At 39.0% G+C, this 20902-nt stretch overlaps 2 protein-coding genes across 6 annotated transcripts in view; one reads left to right on the plus strand and one right to left on the minus strand.

The window, feature by feature from the left end:
• The window catches only part of TMEM263 (transmembrane protein 263), a 31434-nt gene continuing 10532 nt past the window's right edge, over positions 1–20902 (minus strand). Inside the window, exons 2-3 of one of the 2 annotated variants that reach the window (XM_040490995.1) lie at positions 19662–19728; positions 1–881 (exon numbers count right to left, since the gene is read on the minus strand). In XM_040490995.1, coding sequence (XP_040346929.1) covers positions 589–881; positions 19662–19722 — 354 coding nt within the window. In that variant the 5' untranslated portion in view covers positions 19723–19728 and the 3' untranslated portion in view covers positions 1–588. Of the gene's footprint in view, positions 882–13088; positions 15912–19661; positions 19729–20902 lie in introns of those variants that run through there. The other variant, XM_040490996.1, reaches the window with a different exon arrangement.
• Positions 489–9514, plus strand: MTERF2 (mitochondrial transcription termination factor 2). 4 transcript variants are annotated; one of them, XM_040490991.1, is made up of 3 exons: positions 489–604; positions 2506–2625; positions 8048–9467. In XM_040490991.1, the coding sequence occupies exon 3, from the start codon at positions 8093–8095 to the stop codon at positions 9260–9262; it is 1170 nt and encodes a 389-aa protein (XP_040346925.1). In that variant the 5' UTR covers positions 489–604; positions 2506–2625; positions 8048–8092; the 3' UTR covers positions 9263–9467. The 4 variants fall into 4 exon arrangements, with proteins under 4 accessions (XP_040346925.1, XP_040346928.1, XP_040346926.1 ...); XM_040490994.1 differs by having other exon boundaries at positions 498–604; positions 2529–2625; XM_040490992.1 differs by lacking the exon at positions 489–604 and adding an exon at positions 1360–1842 and having other exon boundaries at positions 2519–2625; positions 8048–9514.

Consider the following 20902-nt stretch of genomic DNA (forward strand, 5'->3'; position numbering starts at 1 on the left):
GTTTTGACTACATTTCTTTTATAAATTAGTTCTTTCCTATGGAATTATTTTGGGAATTCTAAATGGCTATTGCTTAAAGACACAGCGGCTTCTGAATTCTACATTTTTTCTTATGGGCTGGTGACATTCCTCAAGGGACAAAACGACCGGAACTCCCGTTTCCTAAATGCTGGTAAGGAAAGGGTGTGAAAACAGCCGCAGTAATTGTTGGCTCCTGGCTCTGTTCCCAGGAAAGCTGATTCCCACGCTGGCAGGCCTCCTCCGCGCAGCCCCGCTTTGCGTAGGGTCACGTAACCTGTGTCCTGCGCCCTGATTGGTTGCGTTGGGAATCCGGGGACATACGTCTGCGAGCTCACGTCTGGGGTGGGGGGGCTCTCAGGTCTCCTGCTTCGTGATTGGCTGTGGGTAGAGGGGCTGGTGGCCTGGGTGGCACTCCTGAGGGAAATTCGCCGGCTTCTTGGGACCCTGGTCTCGGGACCTTGATCCTGTTCCCAGGTCTGGGGAAGACGGCCCACCAGGGGAAACCTTCTGGGGGGGGGGGGGGGCGGGAGGAAGGACGGAGCCAGAGACCCGGGACCGACTGTGTCTTCAACGGAGCGGACAGGTGAGTCCCAACGCCTTCTCCGCCCCTGGGGGTGAGCACCACCAGAATCGCAGGGGCCGACTGGCGGGGGCCAGGAGCTGGGGACCTTGGGCCGCGCACGGCGAAACCAGTCTCCTGTTCGGTAGCCCAACTCCGTCTGCCTGGCGGGGGTGGATGTCTCGGCGCCGTAGGTCAGAAGTTTCTCTGGAAACGCGCGGGCCCCACGAGATGGATGTGTGGCTGTGGATTATTGCCCGAGAGAGTCTTTTCCTTCGGTCCTCGCTTTTACCTATAAACACTGGGGTTAATTTGAAACTGTCAGCAGATCATACATGTTATAAAGGTAGAACTTAATTGAAATTACTGGTGTTGTAGAGGGGACTGTTAAGGATGAAAATTGTGCATTTCACTCCTGAGAAATGCTTCAGAATAGCCCACATTGTGACTTAACTAACACACATTTGCTAAGAGCATTATTACTGTGTAGGGCACAGGGAAAGAGCTGTACCCTAGAACCAAGTTGTTGGGTTTAAATCCAAGGCCTGCCCTTTGTTAGCTGAGCAACCCTGGGCAAGTTACTTTACCTACATCTGTTTCTTCATCTTTAAAATGGGTTGTTGGGGCGCCTGGGTGGCTCAGTCGGTTGAGCTTCCGACTTTGGCTCAGGTCATGATCTCATAGTTCATGAGTTCGAGTCCCGCATCCGAGCTGTGCTGACAGCTCGGAGCCTGGAGCCTGGAGCCTGCTTCGCATTCTGTGTCTCCCTCTCTGTCTACCCCTGCCCCACTCATGCTCTGTCTCTCTGTCTCTGTCTCTGTCTCTCAAAAATAAACATTAAAAAAAAAAATTAAAATGGGTGGTTGTGATAACTTAATAAATTTTCTGAATACTCTGTAAGTAGTTTATGGTATTAGCCCAATTTAGAATTCACAGGCACCCAGGATGTAGGGTCCCGGTTTTCCTGACACTCCCCACTGAGGCTCAGAAAGGTGACATGACTTCCTTAAGTCACAGCACAACTAATGACCAGGAGTTAAGCCCATACAGATCACAGTTTTAGCCACCACATTAGGATGCCTCACCAACTTGGTTTCTTCGTTTAGTTTCAGTTAACAAATACTGATTTTGTTCCCCTGTGGACCAAGTTCTTTGCTGGGTGCGAGAGACAGAGCAGAACGGCACACAGACCTTGCCCTCCCAGTGCTTGCAGAGAGTCTGTGGCTCTCACTAGGTTCTCCAGTGCTGTTTGTGATACCAAGGTATGAAGAAACATTTTAGCAGAAGAGCTAGTGTCTAGTGTAATGTCTAACAACACAGCATGAGCTTAAAAAAAGAGAAAAAGAAAAAAACTGGTTGAATGGGTGAAGAACTTAGAGGAGTTAGGGTCAAGAGCAGGGTGCTGTGGAAGAGCACACACAAAGGTCCACCTGCCCAGCCTCTTAGAGTTAGCAAATGCCAGTCTAGTGAAGTGTAGGGAAGCAATTCATTGGAACATGGTGATGACCAGTCTCTGCTCTCATGGAGGGTGACAGAAACAACACATGAACAGCTGCAACAATGACAAGTGGCACCAAGGAGCAGTCCTTGGTGCTGTGAGAGCCTATAATGGGGGCAGGAGGCTTCATCTGTTTATGAAAGTCAAGGAGGTCTAAGAAAGTGACAGACCTAGCGGTTAGACAGGGGTACTTTGGGCATGGGGAACAGCTCTCAGTCTTCAAAGACCCTGTGGTGTGAACGTGTAGAGCACCAGAGACTGAAAAGAACTGGTGGATTTTTTTTTTTTTTTTGGCCGGGGGCGGGGGGAGGGGGGGAGTTGGGGAAGGTGCAGGCACAGATTCAGGTGGTGACAGAGACCAGACAGAGAGGACTTTTAGGCCATGGTATAAGGCATTTTTATTTTGTTTTATGTCTTTATCCTAAAGTGCCACTGAAAAGTTTATTGCAGGGACATGACAAGATCACATTTTGAGAAGTTGGAGAGAAGCTCAAGTGATTAACTGAAGCCCTGGATGAAAACAGGATCTCTAAAGAGAAACTGTAAGGTAAGAAGGGGAGAGGGTCTAAATCAAGTCTTGAAGATGGGCCTGCAAAGGAGACAGATAAAGGGAAGTCAGAGTGGAGGAAGGAAGGGGGAGAACTGGGAGGACGGGGAGTCCTGGAAATCAGGTGAGAGAATATTTCGTGGAGAAAGTGGCCAACTGTGCTGAAAGCTGCAGAGGTCAAAAGAGAGAGGAACTAAGAGTGCTCATTGGCTTTAGTCACATGGAAATTGTCTTTATTGGGATCTATGTAGGGAGGAGGGGAGGAAATGGAGAGAAAAGAAAGATCTGTGAGAATTAACTGAGAGTAAGAGAAAATAGGGTTTGAGGTGGAGTGGCAGTGAGAAGAGACTTTGAATTGAAGGGTGGGAGCCCCAGAGAGGAGGACAACTGAAAGAGTGATTTTACAAGGAAGAAAGGGTCTGGATGTCTCAGGCCGGACAGGTTGGGATCAGTACAGGAGCAGGGATTACCCTGGATACTGAAGGGTATACTTGTAGCGGAGGGGAGATACCAGAAGATTTAAGTTTGGTGTGATGAGTTGCTCTCCTTTCTTTGCACAGATTAGAGGCAAGAGCATTGGTTGAGAGTAGAATAGGGGTTGAGGGAAGCTAGAGGTCCAAGCTGAGGAGATTTGACATCCTTGGTGAGGGATGTGCAAGAGTGAGTTGCCCCAGAGATTGTTTTATAATGGTCTGGCAGAGGGGGCCAAGTATGCAGCAAAGAAATTAGCTTCCTGGCTTATTCAGGGACTTGCAAAATAATAGGGAATTGAGGATGGAAGCTAGGTAGAATGAAAAGCTGCATTTTTTTTTAATGCTTATTTATTTGGGGAGAGAGAGCATGAACTGGGGAGGGACAGAGAGAGGAAGAGAGAGGGTCCCAAGCAGGCTCCACATTGTCAGTGCAGAGCCCAACTTGGGACTTGATCTCCTAAACTGTGAGATCATGATTTGAGCCAAAAGCAAGAGTTGGATGCTTAACCAACTGAGCCACCCAGGTGCCCCAAAGCTACATTTAATGTGTAGTAAAGGAGGCCTCACAAATCATGGGGAAGGAAAGGACTGTTCAAAAACAGTGCTTGGAGATAGCCAAACTGTTGATAATCTGTTTAGACTTGCCGCTCATAACAGAAATTTAAAGTGAATTAAAGGAGCTGCCTTTTTTTTTTTTTTTAATTTTTTTTTCAACGTTTATTTATTTTTGGGACAGAGAGAGACAGAGCATGAACGGGGGAGGGGCAGAGAGAGAGGGAGACACAGAATCTGAAACAGGCTCCAGGCTCTGAGCCATCAGCCCAGAGCCTGACGCGGGGCTCGAACTCACGGACCGCGAGATCATGACCTGGCTGAAGTCGGACACTTAACCAACTGCGCCACCCAGGCGCCCCAAGGAGCTGTCTTTTTTAAATCAAACAAAAATATAGAAGGACATATGGGTGAATTTTTGTCATCATGTAGTGCATAAAGCAGTAGGAATCATCAAGGGAAACTTCCATGACCCTTCGACCACTTAAAATTAACCACTTTGTTCTGACACATGCTATATTATGTATGAACCTTGAAGACATTATGCTAAGTGACACAAGCCAGATGCAATGGGACAAATATTGTAAGACTCCACTGATATGAAGTACCAAGGATAGGCAAATTCCTAGAGACCAAAAGTAGAATAGAAGTTACAAGGGGGCTGAGAGGAGGAAGGAGTGGGGAATTACTGTTTTATGGGAATAGAGTTTGTGTTTGGGGTGATGAGAAAGTTCTGGAAATCATGGTAGTGGTTGTACAACATTGTGGATTTACTTCATGCCACTGAATTGTATACTTAAAAATGGTAAGAATGGGGGGTGCCTGGGTGACTCTGTCCGTTGAGTGTCTGACTCTTGATTTTGGTTCAGGTAATGATTCCAGGGTCATGGGATCGAGCCCTGCATCGAGCTCCATGCTGAGCATCAAGCCTGTGGATTCTCTCTCTCTCTCCCTTTGCTCCTTCCCTGCTTGCGCACACTCTTTCTCTCTGAACAAATAAGTAAATAAATTTTTTTAAAAAGTTAAATGAGAAAAATTTATATCTTAGCACAATAAAAAAAAAGTAACCATTTTGGTATGCTGGAATGTACCTTCAACAACTAAAAGTGAACTGGAGAAAATCTTTCCAAAAACAAGAGGATTATTTTTTTAATATATGAAGAGTTTATGTAAGTCAATTTTTAAAAAGCAGAAAGATTGCTATTTAAAAAGGCCGGAATAGGGGCACCTGGGTGAGTCAGTCAGTTAAGGGTCCAACTTCGGCTTCGGTCATGATTTCTCAGTTCACCAGTTCAAGCCCCATGTCCGGCTCTGTGCTGACAGCTCAGAGCCTGGAGCCTGTTTCAGATTCTGTCTCTCTCTCTCTCTCTCTCTCTCTCTCTCTCTTTCAAAAAGAAACAAACACTAAAAAAAAAAATTTTTTTTAAGGCAGGAATAGCTAATTCACTAAAGGAAATAGATGGTCAAAATAATTCATTAAGCTCTGCCTCATTAATACAAGAAAACAAAGTTAAATTAGTGTTGTGTTCATTTTTTACAAAATAGAATTAAAACTAACGAGAAAATCAGTCATACTGCTTGTGACAAGGTCATCTGACATTTGTTCTGGATTATAAAGTAACAACCTAGCTTTTCAAATGTTCACATACTCCTCTTCAATAATTCCATTCCTAGGAATTCATTCTAAAAGAAAATAATAGCATACTTGATGTTACGGAATGAATCACAAAATTATATCTATCCCATATGTGATGTGCTCATTTTAAATGTTTAGAGTGTTTTTGATGCCAAGTTTAGATACTTAGAGTGGATTAAAAAAAAAAAAAGAATAAATAAACTGTGTATATATAAATGTGTGTTAATTACAGAGGATTCACAACATTTGTGCTTTTCACTTTTCTTCATCAACTGTGTTTGCTCATCAGAGAGAAAGAAAGAGCAAGACAGGCAGCTTTAATTATGAGACAACCCACCTGAGCACGTACATGATAGTTCACCCTGGAGTAAGCAGGAAATGTGAGACGGCCTGCTTTACCCTCAGCCTCATTGGGCAGGAGCATCTTGCTGTGGTCAGTGTGGTGCTAGTGTTTAGTCTGTCATTTTGTGTAATGTGACCCCCACACTAAGCCAACTATTTCTTCTGGTGCTTAGCCAAACACTGGGATCTGCTCCAGTGCTTGAGGAACCCCTTGCTGGACTGGACTTCCCTAGAAGACATTATGTTGGTATTTAATGTGGTGCCGGTTTAAGACATTTTCAAGAAAAATTCTGAGTCTTCACAATTTCAAATTGTAGGCTGAGCTTACACCCTAATTCTCATATACCAGGTAACCTTGCTTGTATGTAGTTCAAAATTATAATAAAGGGTGCAAGAATCAGAAAAAAAAAACAGACATGTATGTCAGATATGAACAGTTGTCTATAGGTGGTATAGAGTTGTGACTTTTTCCACTTCCTTATTCTTTTCAGAGTTGGGCAGATCCTCTGAAGTGAGAACGTATTGCTTTTATAAACTGTCACTTGGGACGACCGAAGCATTTAAAATAGTTTTCACAATTTTCACTTACTCTTTGTAAATAATGTACTTCTGTCTAAAATACAATTTAAACTCCTATTACTACAAGAATTTTAGCTCCAGATATTTCCTGGTAATGGCTACTATTTATTGAGTACTTACTATGTACCAGGCTTTGTGCATAGTCCTGGACATGCATTTGAACCCTCACGGTATTCCTGTAAAGTTTATGTCAAGTTAAAGTTGTCTCTATTTTACAGATGATCCTGAGGAGTAGTAGTACATTTACTATATTGTAGTAGTATTGAACATTTACTGTGAGACACTGTTCTAGTCACTACTTGTTTACATACTTAATCTGAGGCTAAGTAACTTTCCCAAGATGACCCCATAAATTAGAACCAGGACTGAACATGGGCATCTTGGCTACGGAGTCCATGCTCCTTCCAGCCTGTGGTACAGATGTGAGGCCCAAGATTGTGGGGTGTGGGGCTCCATGTGCCCATCATTATGCAGTATCTCCCTCTTCCTTCCTGTTAAAATCCATGGTCCTCTTAGAAATTTTATAAAATAGCCTAATATTTATATCTTGGCTCTTTAGGAATCATCTAAAGGAAACTAGTATTAGGAATTACATTAAAAAGAAAAAAAAACTGGTTGAACCACTCGAAGTAAAACAGAAACTACGCCTACAGTTATTTTAGACACCATGGACACTAACAATGAGCTATTATTACAAATGGTAAACCAAAATGAGAATATTGTTACTTGTTATTTTTCCTTAGAGAATAGTGATTTATTTGCATTAGTTGGGACAGGCTTGAAAGTGAAAAGTCCTTGGCATATGTGGCAATGGCATTATTAAATAGTTTTCACAACTATCCGGGATTGGACTATGGCTTTTTTCAACTTTCCTTCAAACCTACAAATAATAAGGAAGGCTGTTAACTAGCTAAATAGTTGAGCACTACATGCTTTTATGCCAGGGATGTGACACTTAACCACTCTCGCGTGCTGAAAGTTCAAACAGTAAACTAGGCATGCTTTAATTACCAGAGAATAACAAGAAAATAGCACGGAAGTGGATAATGCAGGAAGCACAGTGTAGCCATCTCTAGCTACGTAAAGCTGTCAAGTGGGGGCAGCTGGTTAGACTATTGTGCAAGTATGGACCCCGTTCCACTTAGTGTGACTGCCCACTGCTCCACTGGGGCAGTCACAGCGTTTCTCATTTTGCCTAGCTAAGATTTACTTTAATTTTAGGTTTATGAAAAGGATTTTCACATAATTCTGACAAAACAAGCTTACACTTATTATTTTCAATAAAATGACTTTGGGTAATAATTATTTAGCAAAAGTATTTACTCTACAATATAAAATTAGAGATGACTCCCCCCCATAAGTATTTGCTTCAGCTAAACATAAACTTGAAAATGTAAAATGTTAAAAAAAAAAAAAAACAAAAGCTGTGTGTGTGTGTGTGTGTGTGTGTGTGTGTGTGTGTGTATTAGTAAAATATGTCTCCTAAAGAAAAACATAACGAGTTGTAGAAAAGGGAATTTGTATCAGAATGACATTTGAGGTCTTTGAATCTTTGAACTGTTTGTGGCCTTACTACTGATCTGTAAAATGGAAACTACTTCACAAGGTTGTGGCAAAGCACACAATGTTTATAGTGTAGAAGATGTCTAAGTTGTGATGAGGTATGTTAGTTACTTTATACATTTAAGAAGATATATGTAATATTCCACAAAAAGTTTGAAGCCAACTTTGGCAAAATTCAGTTTTCCTGTCTAATTTACATCCGTGTTATTTCTGTGCTTACTACTGACAGCCCAAATTTGTGCTCCATATGTTAAAACCTGCATTTTCTTTCTTACAGGTGCAATAAGTACCTTCTGAGTCCCAGGACGGTGGCAATTAGCCAATGGTTGCAGGCATGTTGTGGAAGTTGCTGATAAGATCCCAGCCCTGCAGGCTGTGTTCTTTCAGAAAGATGCTATCGGCTCCAAAATACAGACCCTTTCTAGCGTGCTTCACCTATACAAATGATCATCAGTCAAACAAAGAAAATAAAAGAACAGTGGAAAAGCTCTATAAATTTTCAGTCGACATCAGGAAAATTCGCAGACTAAAAGGATGGGTACTTTTTGAGGATGAAACCTATGTTGAAGAAATCGCAAATGTTTTACAACAACTAGGTGCTAATGAAACCGCTGTAGCCAGTATTTTGGAACGCTGCCCGGAAGCTATTGTCTGCAGTCCAACGGCTGTTAACGCCCAGAGAGAACTCTGGCAGTTGGTCTGCAAAAATGAGCAAGAGTTAGTCAGGTTAATAGAACAGTTTCCAGAATCTTTCTTTACTGTTACAGACCAGGAAACTCAGAAGCTGAACATTCAGTTCTTTCAAGAGTTGGGACTCAAAAATGTGGTCATTAGCAGGTTTTTGACAACTGCATCTAATGTTTTTCATAATCCTATTGAGAAAAATAAGCAAATGATAAGTATTCTCCAAGAGAGTTACCTAAATTTAGGTGGCTCCGAGGCCAACGTGAAAGTTTGGTTACTGAAATTACTAAGCCAAAACCCATTTATTTTGCTGAATTCTTCTGCAGCTATAAAGGAAACACTAGAATTTCTCCAGGAGCAAGGTTTCACAAACTCTGATATTCTCCAGCTTCTCTCCAAACTCAAAGGATTTCTTTTTCACCTTTGCCCCAGAAGTATACAGAACAGCATTTCCTTCTCTAAAAATGTTTTTAAATGCACAGATCATGACCTGAAGCAATTAGTTTTGAAATGTCCTGCCATTTTATATTATTCTGTTCCAGTTTTGGAAGAGAGAATTCAGGGATTATTGAAAGAAGGAATTTCCATAGCTCAGATAAAAGAGACGCCAATGGTTCTTGAATTAACACCGCAGATAGTACAGTACAGGATAAAGAAACTGAATTCCCTAGGCTATAGAATAAAGGATGGACATCTGGTAAATCTAAGTGGAACAAAAAAAGAATTTGAGGCTAACTTCGGCAAAATTCAGGCCAAAAAAGGAAGGCCATTGTTTAACCCTGTGGCACCATTAAACATTGAAGAGTAACTTGCAGACTGTGGCTGCTTTCTAGCATTGCAGAGTGAAGCTGAGTAGCAGGGACTGGAGTCAGTTTGTAGGCACTAGTAATTTTAAGAAACTGCTTAGCTTCTGAGTTGTCTTAAGTTACACCTGAGTAGACAATCTCTGACTCACTTGCTGTATTTTAAGATATAAACTGCATTTATTTTAAAGTTGGTAATTTTGACTTTGAGCTATTTCAAAAACTCCTATACTAGTAAATGGCACATCAGAGTGATACTTTGCGAGTGAATCATTTCTAAGATACTGACAAGTACACTCCCTTAATTCAAAGTATGGATATATCTTTATTTAAATAGCACATTTCATCTGGAACACAGACTCTGTCTTCTTCCTCACCACCAGCTCTGAAACATCGCTCTAATGTGGTCTGAATTCTATAGATTAGTGTTAAGTGAAACAATAAGCAAACTTCTAATACATTTTTTTTAAGAGCAAGCTGATTTCGTCTCTTGGTTGGGATAAGCAAGTGCCTTTGAGAACAAAGTATTTCTCATCCAAAAAGAATAGAGCTTATTTGTGTGGTGAGCTTAAAACTGACCATCTCAGAGAACTCTTACGTGCATTACTTTCCCCATTTTACAGACGAGGAAATAAGCTTAGAGCAGCCTGCCTGCCAAGCAACAGGGCCCAGATGTACTATGATCTGACTTCTGTTCAAACCTATGAACAGAAAAAGGATTGCTTAGGAGTTGGCATAAGAAAAGTCATGCCCTTACCTGACATGCCAAAGGAGTACTAACAACAAATTTAGGGATTTTTATGAAAATTGTAAAATTCCTTAAATGTGAAATGATCTAACTTACATACATTTGAAGTAGGCAACTTTTTAGAAAACTCCGATAATCCAGGTCTGGCTCTTTGAAAGGGAAAGTGTGTGACGGTTGGTACTGATTTTAGTTAGTATTCCAAGTTTCTCTTTCTAAATCTTGTTCCAAGATATACATTACCCAGATAAAGACTGGCTCACGTTCATCTGTGGAGCTTGAACTCTGTAACAAATAGACAACCAAACAGTTGACTCTGACATTCAAACATCTATGTGCTATGTGTGCATGGCCTTAAGTAATGAAAAACCTATAAAAAAAAAAGGCCATGTTTTTATTCATTCAGCAAATGCAAGTAACCCTTACCATCCAAATCTGTTTGGTTCCTTAGGATAGTGAAAGACATTTCTATGCAGCATCTACTAAGAGCCAGGCATGCTGTGCTTTAGAATCCTTAAAGTTGAGTACCACTATTTACTGTTCTATAGATACGATGCAGGCAGAGAAAGGGTTAAGTCACCTACCCGAAGGTTAGGTGACCTACACAGGAAGGTTCAGGAAAAAGAATGGCAGCCAGTAAAAGCCGTGCCAGGATTGAGTGCCAGATAAGAAGAGCATCGCGATGCCATCTAAGGAACAGGATCTCACTAAGAGTGATGGGAAACCATTGGAAAGAGTTTAGTTTGGTTCTTGTCCTGACAAAATTATCAATGGTAAGCTTTATCTTTTATTCTCAAAAGTGTCCTAGTTTTGATTATATATTATATGGTTGCCTTAGTAGTTCTATTGTATTTTGAGATACCTACTAGATATCTGAGATGTCAAACAGGCAAATGGCAGTTGGAACTGTGAGAAGTCAGGACCAGAGATAAATACTCTGGGGTCATTTGAGTATCTATGGTATTTAAAGCTACAACTCTAAATGAGGTTGCCCAGAGATACAGATTTATAGTACTGGCTGGTTGTGCCTGGAATGGCACAAAGAAGTCTGCCAAGGACAGAGGGCAAGGTTAATAATACCGAGTGCCATGGAGCGGTTAACTAAGATACAGATTTTAAGTGGCCATGGATTTGGCAAAAAAGGAAATCACTGGTTGGCCCTAACAAGTGTGACTGGTGCATTGAGAGAGGAAGGCAACCAGAGTGGGTTGAGAGAATAGGAAAGGAGTAAGAGGCAGGGACTATATGAAGTTTTTCAACAAATGCTGCTGCAAAAGGAAGCAGGAAAATGGAAGTTGTGAGATGAGGCCTAATTTTCTTTCAAGAAACCAAATATCAGAACATGCCGATGGATATCACCCAGGAGAGAGATGGAGGAGAGATGGAAAAGCTGCAGGATTAATATCCTTCAGGAAGTGGAAGTGGAGTGAGTGGATCTGAGCAGAGATCATAGTCCTGGTCCACATGGGAACAGATGTAGGCAGGTTGATGGAGGGGGTAGTGTGAGAGGAGAGGTGCTGTCAGGTTGCCTCTTTTTTACAGAGGGCAGTAGAACCGGTGGGAAGTACTGCAGAAGGGCTGGAAAGACAAGGTGTGAAATAGTTATCTTGAGGAGTAAGAAAATGAACATACAAGAAGGTCTGTAAGAAAGTTTGGCAGAGTTCAGTGGCCATTAATTTTGAAAAAGCCTAGTCAGTACATCAGCAAAATTTAGGTGCTCGGGTCCAGGCATGGAAAACCAGAGGCAGTTACAGTTACAAAAATATATTTGTAGCTTACTCTGACTTGACAAGATTCATTTTTTTTAATAATTTTGAGAGAGCAGGAGACGGGCAGAGAGAGAATCTTCAGCAGGCTCCACGCTCAGCAAGGAGCCTGACGTTGGGCTCAATCCCATGACCACGGGATCATGACCTAAGCCAAAGTCCAGAGTCAACACTCAACCAACTGAGGCACGCAGGTGCCCCTGACAAGATTAATTTTTTTAGAAATCCATATTCACAGCAAAACCTCCAGTACACAGACTTTATTTTCCCTTAGACCAAATCCTGTTCGATTAGTTTTAGCCCTTGGACCTTTCTGCCTTTTTCCATAATTGCATTCTTATTCAGCTCTTCCTATGAATAAAATTTAAAATATTCAAAATCAACCATATAGCAAGGAGAGACATCCTTACATAGACACTAGAGTCAAGTTTTATTTCTTCTGTGAAAAAAGGTTCTAATAACAAAATTCTTTCCTTTGAACGGTTTATAATTACACTAAATTCACTTCTGTGACAAAATGTAATTAGCTGCCAAAATAAATAGGATATCTAAGACTCCTAGGGAACTCACGTTAGCCTGGTAAATCAAGTGTCTATAGTCAGCACTGAATGCCAACAGCAGAATGAAGGACTAGTTACTGAGTAGCCCCATTTCTGTTTCTGGACATAAGCTGGAGAAATTGTGACTTACGTGAATTCAAAAGTGATAATGGGAAATTTCAACCAACACTGAAAGCCTGTTTCATATTTGTAAATAAGAGATACTTCTCCCATACTGATTAAATCTGAGAATGTATGGCCAGCACCGGGCCGTAAGTAGATACCCAGTAATCAATTTTCTACCTTCCTCTAACTGGTTCCCAACTCTGAGTCTCTTCTGTCCAGGGAGGGGTCTAAGTTGGTTCCACAGTTACTTAGGACAGAGTGAAGTGCTCCCTACTTCTAGATCAGGTCCCAAATTGTAGAGAGCACAGGGATCCCATGTAGAGGCTGTTCAACTGCAGTCCCAGGCCCCACGCTGCAGAGACTCCGAAAGTTGGGGTCACACCTAGAAATCTGAATTTTTAGTCTTCAACACAGTCGTCTAAGAGATATTTGTATTTCATTGTATTAGTATCAAAACACACAGAGACGTTTTGTCATGTTTGTGCATTAGTATCAAACATTAAAAACAGGCTACAGTACTTTCTGCCATGTAACTAAAAATTTTAAGACTGCCCTGTTTTTCCTTTAAATTCCTTTATTTCCTCAGATCTTTATGAAACATTTTGTCTTTTGCAGATCATGGTGCTTTATTAACAGATTTATGTATTCTTTCCCATTCCTTCAATACAAACAAAATTTTATTCAATCACCAGTTACCTTCATCTGACATTTCACTAAGTACAGGATTCATGATGTCAACATTATTAGATCAGGCATTCAAGTGGGTCACACAAATTTATCCTCATTGTGCCAAATACCCACTCAAAAGAGAAACTGAATAACAGGTGCCTCCAGGTGTCTATGTCAACCTTCGCTGCTTGAAGTGAACCAGTACTGCTTCGCAGGTCAAACTGCTAGTCTGTGAAAATAAACTGGAAAAGACTCAAGTGTACAGCTGTACATATACCATCAAATGGCAAGTTCATTTCAACAAGAACCTCTATGACTAGCTGCTCATTTGTACAGTTCTCTGCTGTCCTTGCAAAAGCCTCTCCTGAATCAAATTATACTTCAGAGTTTAAAACAAACTTGATGAGAGAAAATGTACCAGGTGGCTCTTCTGTAGCAGAAATTACAACCATTTTTCCTCAAGCAATTTTAAAGACAAAGTTGAAAATAAATATGCAAGCACACAGTAAACTAAAGTCTATATTTAGAAATTCAGGTACAAAAGCACAGCAGAGCCTATGACTATAGAAGATAAATTAGAAATATAAACTAGCAATGAAGTAATAATTTCTTTCAAATAGCAGGAAACAAGTTCTCCAATACCATTATTTAGACCACTGTTTAGTGTTCACCTATTAGCTTTGGGTTTCTTTTAAAAATCTCTTTTCTGATTATCACATTTGACCAGATATACCAACAAATGTACCTTAAATCATGGTGCATGAAACAAAGACCATTTAATTTCTGATGAACTCAACAACTTTCCAGTTTTGTATATAATGGTAGGTTCAAGAACCTTTGTAGGTTTGCGGAAGATACCTACCGGCCTTTATAAAAGCTTTTAAAAGTTATGTTCTTAGCCATTTGTTGTCCACATTACTAAGGTAAAATTCTCAGTGGTTTAGAAACAAACATTTAAGCTGTAGGTGTTGGAGTGATCTAAGTTCTCAAGGATGTATTCTGACTTATTTACTCCAGAGCATCACCTCCTTTCCTCCCTCACACATTACACAGAAGTCAGCAAAATGGAGGAAATTTCCAGACTGAAGTATAAACAAAACTAAGATTTTTTTCAGGCTTGTATTATAACCCTTAGCTAAGAGGAATGCCAAGTATATGTGCACTTTTAAATTTTTTTAGAAACTGAATATGAAATAAAAAGATGAATTCCAGCTAAGTGATACTCTTTAAGAATGAGTGAGACATGATGAGACATATTAAGAAGACATGACACACTTATCATCCATCATCAAAAACTTCAATTCCCTGCCTGAAGTTGACTTGGAAATGGTACAAAATCTATGACTTCTTCAAAGGACTGTAAGATAACATTTTAAAATCCTATAAACCATTGAAAGCACTTAAATATATTTTACATTCAAAACTAATCAATGAAGCCCATTTCATTCAATTGAAAAGTCAGCCCCCACATATTTGTGGCCGCTTCTACTGTGTTTTTAGAAGGGGGCACTAGCATTTTAAGCCACCCTACAGACAAAACTGGTGTGAAGAATTCTTTTTGTATCTTGGATGTGTCAGGTGATTAAGAACTTAAAATTATTTGTTCCTCCTTAATATGAAACTCTTCCAAGATAGCTTATGACCAGCAAAGAAATGTTCCTTAGGCACTGTGAGGTGTATTAAAGATGGAGCATGAAACCAGAATGAAGCATACAGTTTGGCTGTTAACTATACTGACAGTTAACAAAAAGTTACCAAGCACTATCTTATCTGCTGAGAGCCAAGAAATGCCTTTACCCCACTACTCCTGAGATTCTTAAGAGGGAAAACTAATTTCACAAACAACTTTTAAAAGAATCCATATATAGTTCTAAGAACTGCACATATTTAGGGTATTATAAAAGATGTTTTCTTTTATAAGGCATCAATGATTAAATTAATGTAATGCATATCTAACAAAAGATGGTTAACACTCAGTATCATAAAACCATTTTTCTCTTCTCCTGAATTTCTCTAATTCCTGCTTTTACCAGCTTAAATACGAAAAGAATGCCTCTTGGCCTAATCAACTATGGTTATAAAAAAAACTAAGACATCTGAAACTATTAGGCACATCAAAGGTACAGTTTATGTAGTTCAAGGTTCCCTTCTTAAGGGGCAAATGAGTTACCTGGCACATTATACATATGGAACTATAAAGATCATCAACTAAATTCAACTTTCACATTTTTTAGTTAAACTGAAAGACTTATAGTAAATATTCAAATATACCATATCTTCAGTTACAACTGAATAAGTGTAACATTTTACCAGATAAAAAGCTGGAATTTAAGTATGAGAAACCTTCATACACTGTGCTAGTATTGGTCTCTTCTTTTTAGACAAAAGCCAGTCATCAATACTTTCAACACAGCAGTTTAGAAGATAAACGTCCAAACAGGTGACTTGGTTGTAGTCCATAATTTAGCAATTCAATGCCACTGGCATCATAATGCTGTGGAGAGCAAGTGTATCTCCATAGTTTAGTCAGATTTGTCTTTCTTCTTTCCTGTTAAGGGCACTTTGTTTACAACAGCAGACCCAACAGCTGTAACACCTCCAGCCACAGCAGACACGCCCCCTTTCACCAGCCCTATTCCCATGGAAGGCACAGTTGTAACAGCTGTTTTGGTCACCTCCAGACTCTTCCCACCAATCCAAGCCACACCACCAATGGTGGCACCAACGGCTCCCTTTGTAACACTGAAGATACCCCCAGTCACACGGGACAACATGCCTGGTTGCTGCTGTGGGTGATCTTTCATTGAACCTGATGAGAGAAAATATCGTGAAGATAGTCAAATAGAAGTCTTTATAAGAGCAGTACAAATCAATAAGTATCCTAAGACTTCCTAACAATCAGGAGGTTGTTTTGATAAGGTAAACCACACATAAATACAAATCTGATCAAGACACTGAAGAGCTCTTCCCTCAAGACCATAGTTGGACGTGTTTTTAAAACATCTTGGTCCAGTGCTAAGCCGTAGTATCTCTGAAAAAAAATGCTTTAGAGACTAGACAACTTTCATAAAATAGAATCAAAATCTAAACGTTTCCTTGATTTAAAGTTTTGTTGCTGTTAATAAAAATCTTTCTATCCTAAAAGCATGAAAAAATAAGATAAATATATTTAGTCTTCATTTCCTTGACAGAATTCAATCATTACTGAAAAAACCTTCTTCATTTAAAGCAATGGTTCTCAAGGTATGATCTGAGACCCCCTGGGTATCCACAAGACCATTTCAGGGTAAAAATTATTTTCTGCAGGGTAAAAATTATTTTCATAATACTAGCATATCATTTATCTTTTCACTTTTATTCTTTCACGTTTTTTCACAAGTCTACAGAATTTTCCAGAATCTAAATGATCTGCAGTAACATCAGAGACTAAACACTGAAGCAGCTATGAGAATCTAGTTGTCTTCTATTAACCCCAACATTAAAGAGATTTGCAAAAATTTAAAAACAATGTCACCCTGTTCACAATTTTTTTCTGTTTTGGAAAATAGCTGCTTTTCAAAAACTATGTTAATCATGTAAATATGTAATGGGCCTACTGGAGTTTTTTAATGAATTAATTTATCAGTTTTATTATTTATACGGCAAATATCAACAAAGACACAAGCTTTTGAGGGTCCTCGATTTTTAAAAGTGTAAAAGCATCCTGAAACCAAAAAATTTAAGAACCAGTAATTTAAATATATGTGGGTGTCTGCTCTATATGCTCTTAATAACGTATTTAAAGAGTAATGCTATGTAAAATTATGAAATTTATTTACTACTTAAAATCATGTTACCCACCTAAAATGATTTTTGTAGTGTTGAGAAACTACCGCTATGTTTAATACTTTCATTGCCTCAATAATTCTTAAAGGACAGAGTATGTGATTTGAGCATCTAGTCTGTAAAAACTCTTCAAATACTCCCAGAAAAGGTAATATCAATATGAAAAATTCAGATTTTTTTAAGCCATAAGTTTTTTCTCTGGTTTGTTTTGATAGAGTCATTCAAATTGGCATGTAACCTCAAACTCAGGCATCAAATTTCATAAAAATTTGCTTGTGCCAGCCTCAAATGGACACAAGTCCTTTCTACTTTGCAATCGAATGAATGATTCAGGCAGCAACAACACATAAACAGTGGTGTTTACATTTTTCTAAACTTAATGGAAAAATACTTGCTAACTAAACAGGCTTTAATCACTGAGAAGGTACAAATCACACAAAGAAAACTCAATTCTTTGGGTACACAGATCCAAGACCACCAAAGCTACGAATTCCTAGCAGAACGTGGTTATGACAGAAGATAACATTGGGAAACTGATAATATTTAATGGAGAAAATACTCTGAAAATTAAGCTTTTCTAATACAGCACTAATTTACCTTGATATAAGTTTTCTTCCCATTGTTTAGAGGTTTGACATGTCACAAGTATGAAAATCTCGCTGACTCGTCAAAATAGCTCATAACTATATAACAATGGCTATATTTATAAAAACCAAATTTTTAATTGAAGCTATTTGAGTGATAAGTATAGGTAATAAAATCTTTAAATAGCTGAAATAAAAGACAAGATATGGAAAAGCATCTGAATACATTAATTATATAAAGTTATGATAAAAGGGTTACATAATTGGTAATTCTTTTGTAATCAAAGTCACTAACACTAGGAAAAGGGGAAAATCTTGATCTGAGGATAAAACAGGTTAAGTGCCTCATGCTGAATACCCTCATTAGTATCCTGCTATGCCAAATTTGATGCACACGCCTTTAATGAAGACAATATTTCTTAGTCAAGGCAAATAAATATTAATGCTGTTGATCTCTAATTACAGTGCGCTCTTAATTACCACCATATAGATTATCTGCTGACTACCTTAGTTTAGCAGGTTGCCATATAATAGAGACACTGCTAAAGCACTTTCTCTTCCTTGACAATTATGCTCCTAAATAGTCTTTATCTCTTTTCTGACTTTATCCCTACAAAGTCCTTATTAACTTTCTCATTAAGCTCTTTTATTTTCAGAACTCTAGGTTCTAGACCTAAAAAATAAGTCAAGGATGGGGCGCCTGGGTGGCTCGTTGGTTGAGTGACTTCGGCTCAGGTCATGATCTCACAGCTTGTGAGGTCAAGCCCGGCATCGGGCTCTGTGCTGACAGCTCGGAGCCTGGAGCCTGCTTTGGATTCTGTGTCTCCCTCTCTCTCTGCCCCTAACCCACTCACATTCTGTCTCTGTCTCTCTCAAAAATAAATAAAACATTAAAAAAATTTTTTTAGATATGACTAGTCAAGGAAAATAGCTGAACTAATAATTTTCCAGGCTATTCCTCCACCAAACTAAAACTTATCAGCTAGTTACCTCCATCTTCTTTTAGGCCTATGTATAAACTTTTCATTGTGTTTTCCTAACAATTTCATTTTTGTCTACCAACATAAGAAATATAGGAAGAAAACTGTGGACAGTGGGCAACAGAACTGGGAAGAAAATACAATACCTAGAGTCACAACTTCCAGCTCTACCCTCCTCCTGGTGATATTGAGTCTGTCTGCTACTCCAGTCTGGTCTACCAGCCATTTCATCTCTTATTCTTCACTCTGATTCTCTATCGTACCTATTATGACTGTCCTGTACAAATGCAGCTATCCAAGGAGAGTACTATTTGGCTTATATATTCTACACCAAAACCACAAACAGAAAATGACCATAGGCATTTTCTGTATACAGTAAAGACATTCAGGTATGCAGTTAGTGTTTCCAAGGACTTTTGAAGTGTAAGAAAATGATCCATGATGTCACAATTTTCAAACTAAAAGACGATTTAAATTACCCTAAGCCCATGTATTAATATAGGAAGAGAGAGCTACCAATTATAAATAATAGCTTAACAACAAATCTCAAGTGCCTCTTGAATTGAGTTTTTGTATGCATGACATGAAAACACAGTCCATTTTTCCTCTGCACCCCATACCCATTCTCTACAAACGAAAAGATACTCTAACTTGTGAAATGGTCTTAATAAAAGAGTGACAAAAGAATAGATCTTATATAATAAAATAGTTGCATTGTGTCCCCATTTCACCAATATCTGTGCTTTCTTCTTAGAGGCTAAAAATATTTATCTTCAATTATTTTTGGAACATATTTATTGACAAGGTAAACAGATTGTTACTTTAAATTTGATAAAAAGGGGCACCTGGGTGACTCAGGTCGGTTGAATGACTGATTCTTGATTTCGGCTCAGGTCATTATCTTGTGGTTCATGGGATCGAACCCTGCGTTGGGCTCTGTGCTGACAGCACAGAGCCTTCTTGGGATTCTCTTTTTTTCTCTCTTTCTCTTTCTCTCTCTCTCTCTCTCTCTCTCTCTCTCTCTCTCTCTCTCTCTCTCTCCCCCCGCCCCTCCCCCAATTGTACTCTCAAAATAAATAAACTTTAAAAAAAATGAATAAATTTAATAAAAACAATCAGAACTTTAATTCAGTTTAATTCACATGCTTAGTGTGTCAGATGCATACTTACCTTCTGGTGGTTCATCACTAAGGTATGATGGGATTTCTTGATTTTTATCTGCCTGATTCATGATCTCCTAAAAAACATATATACATTTCATTGTAACCTCAACACATGAGACTACTTCTTACCACATGCTCAATTAAGACGTAACTTTATTCAGATAAACAACATTTCAAAACACTGTCACAAGGCTACTTCATCTTATTTCTCTCCTACTTTGTGGTGTTAAAGAAATACTTTTATTACACTACTGGACAATCAACATCTTATCTCAAACACCAACCAAAGAGTAACAGGCATGGCAAAAGCTTTCCTACATTGTTACTGCTGTTACTGAAAGAAAGCTGGAAGCTGGGAGTTAACACCCAAAAATTTTAAGTGCTTCTTCCTACAGAGTATTGGTTAATTGTAATTTATTTCACGACAGACTTAAGGAAAATCTATACTGTGACTAAAAAACATGTTCCTTCTGAAAATTTTCTAAAAATCACATCCTTCTCCTGTAAAGATACCACCAATCAGAATCACTAAGAGATGGATTTTTATTACTTTTTTATTGTTGTTTTTAGAGCTCTTACAAACACAGGTAGCAAAAATAGCTCTTACAAACACAGGTAGCAAAACCCATGAAAAAAATATATATGTGATTACTTCCTAATACAAGTAGTAAAGGAACCTAAGAAATAAAATAAACTGTATTGGGATGAAGAAAACACAGTTAAAATTTTTTCCCAATTTCCTTTACTATCGTAAAATATTTGCTTTTATATTCACTTGACTAAGTAAAGAATAAAACAAGTCAAAATTGGTCTCTAACGACGGTTTTGATTGGCCAGAAAATGACGGTTGTGATCCCAGCAGTCAACTGTTTCCTAGTCATAAAATCATGGAGCCTAAATTATTATATCTGTACATATACAACAGAAATGTAAAAGTATATTGGGGAAATCCTGCCATTTGTGATAACACAGATGAAACCTGAGGGCATTATGCTAAGTGAAATAATTCAGGCAGAGAAAGGCAAATACTGTATGATCTCATATGTGGAATCTAAAAAAGCTGAGCTCATAGAAACAGGAGGCTGGTGGTTGCTAGGGGCTAGGGAGTGAGGAGGTGGGGGAAATGAGATGTTGGTCAAAAGGTACAAACTTCCAGTTACAGGAGGATTAATTTTTGGGGATCTAATGTACAGCATAGTGACTATAGTTAATACTATATTGTATATTTGTAAGTTGATAAAATTCTAT

Source organism: Herpailurus yagouaroundi, unplaced genomic scaffold, assembly GCF_014898765.1.
Source record: "Herpailurus yagouaroundi ecotype Mexico unplaced genomic scaffold, PumYag 182, whole genome shotgun sequence".
NCBI classification, from domain to species: Eukaryota; Metazoa; Chordata; class Mammalia; order Carnivora; family Felidae; genus Herpailurus; species Herpailurus yagouaroundi.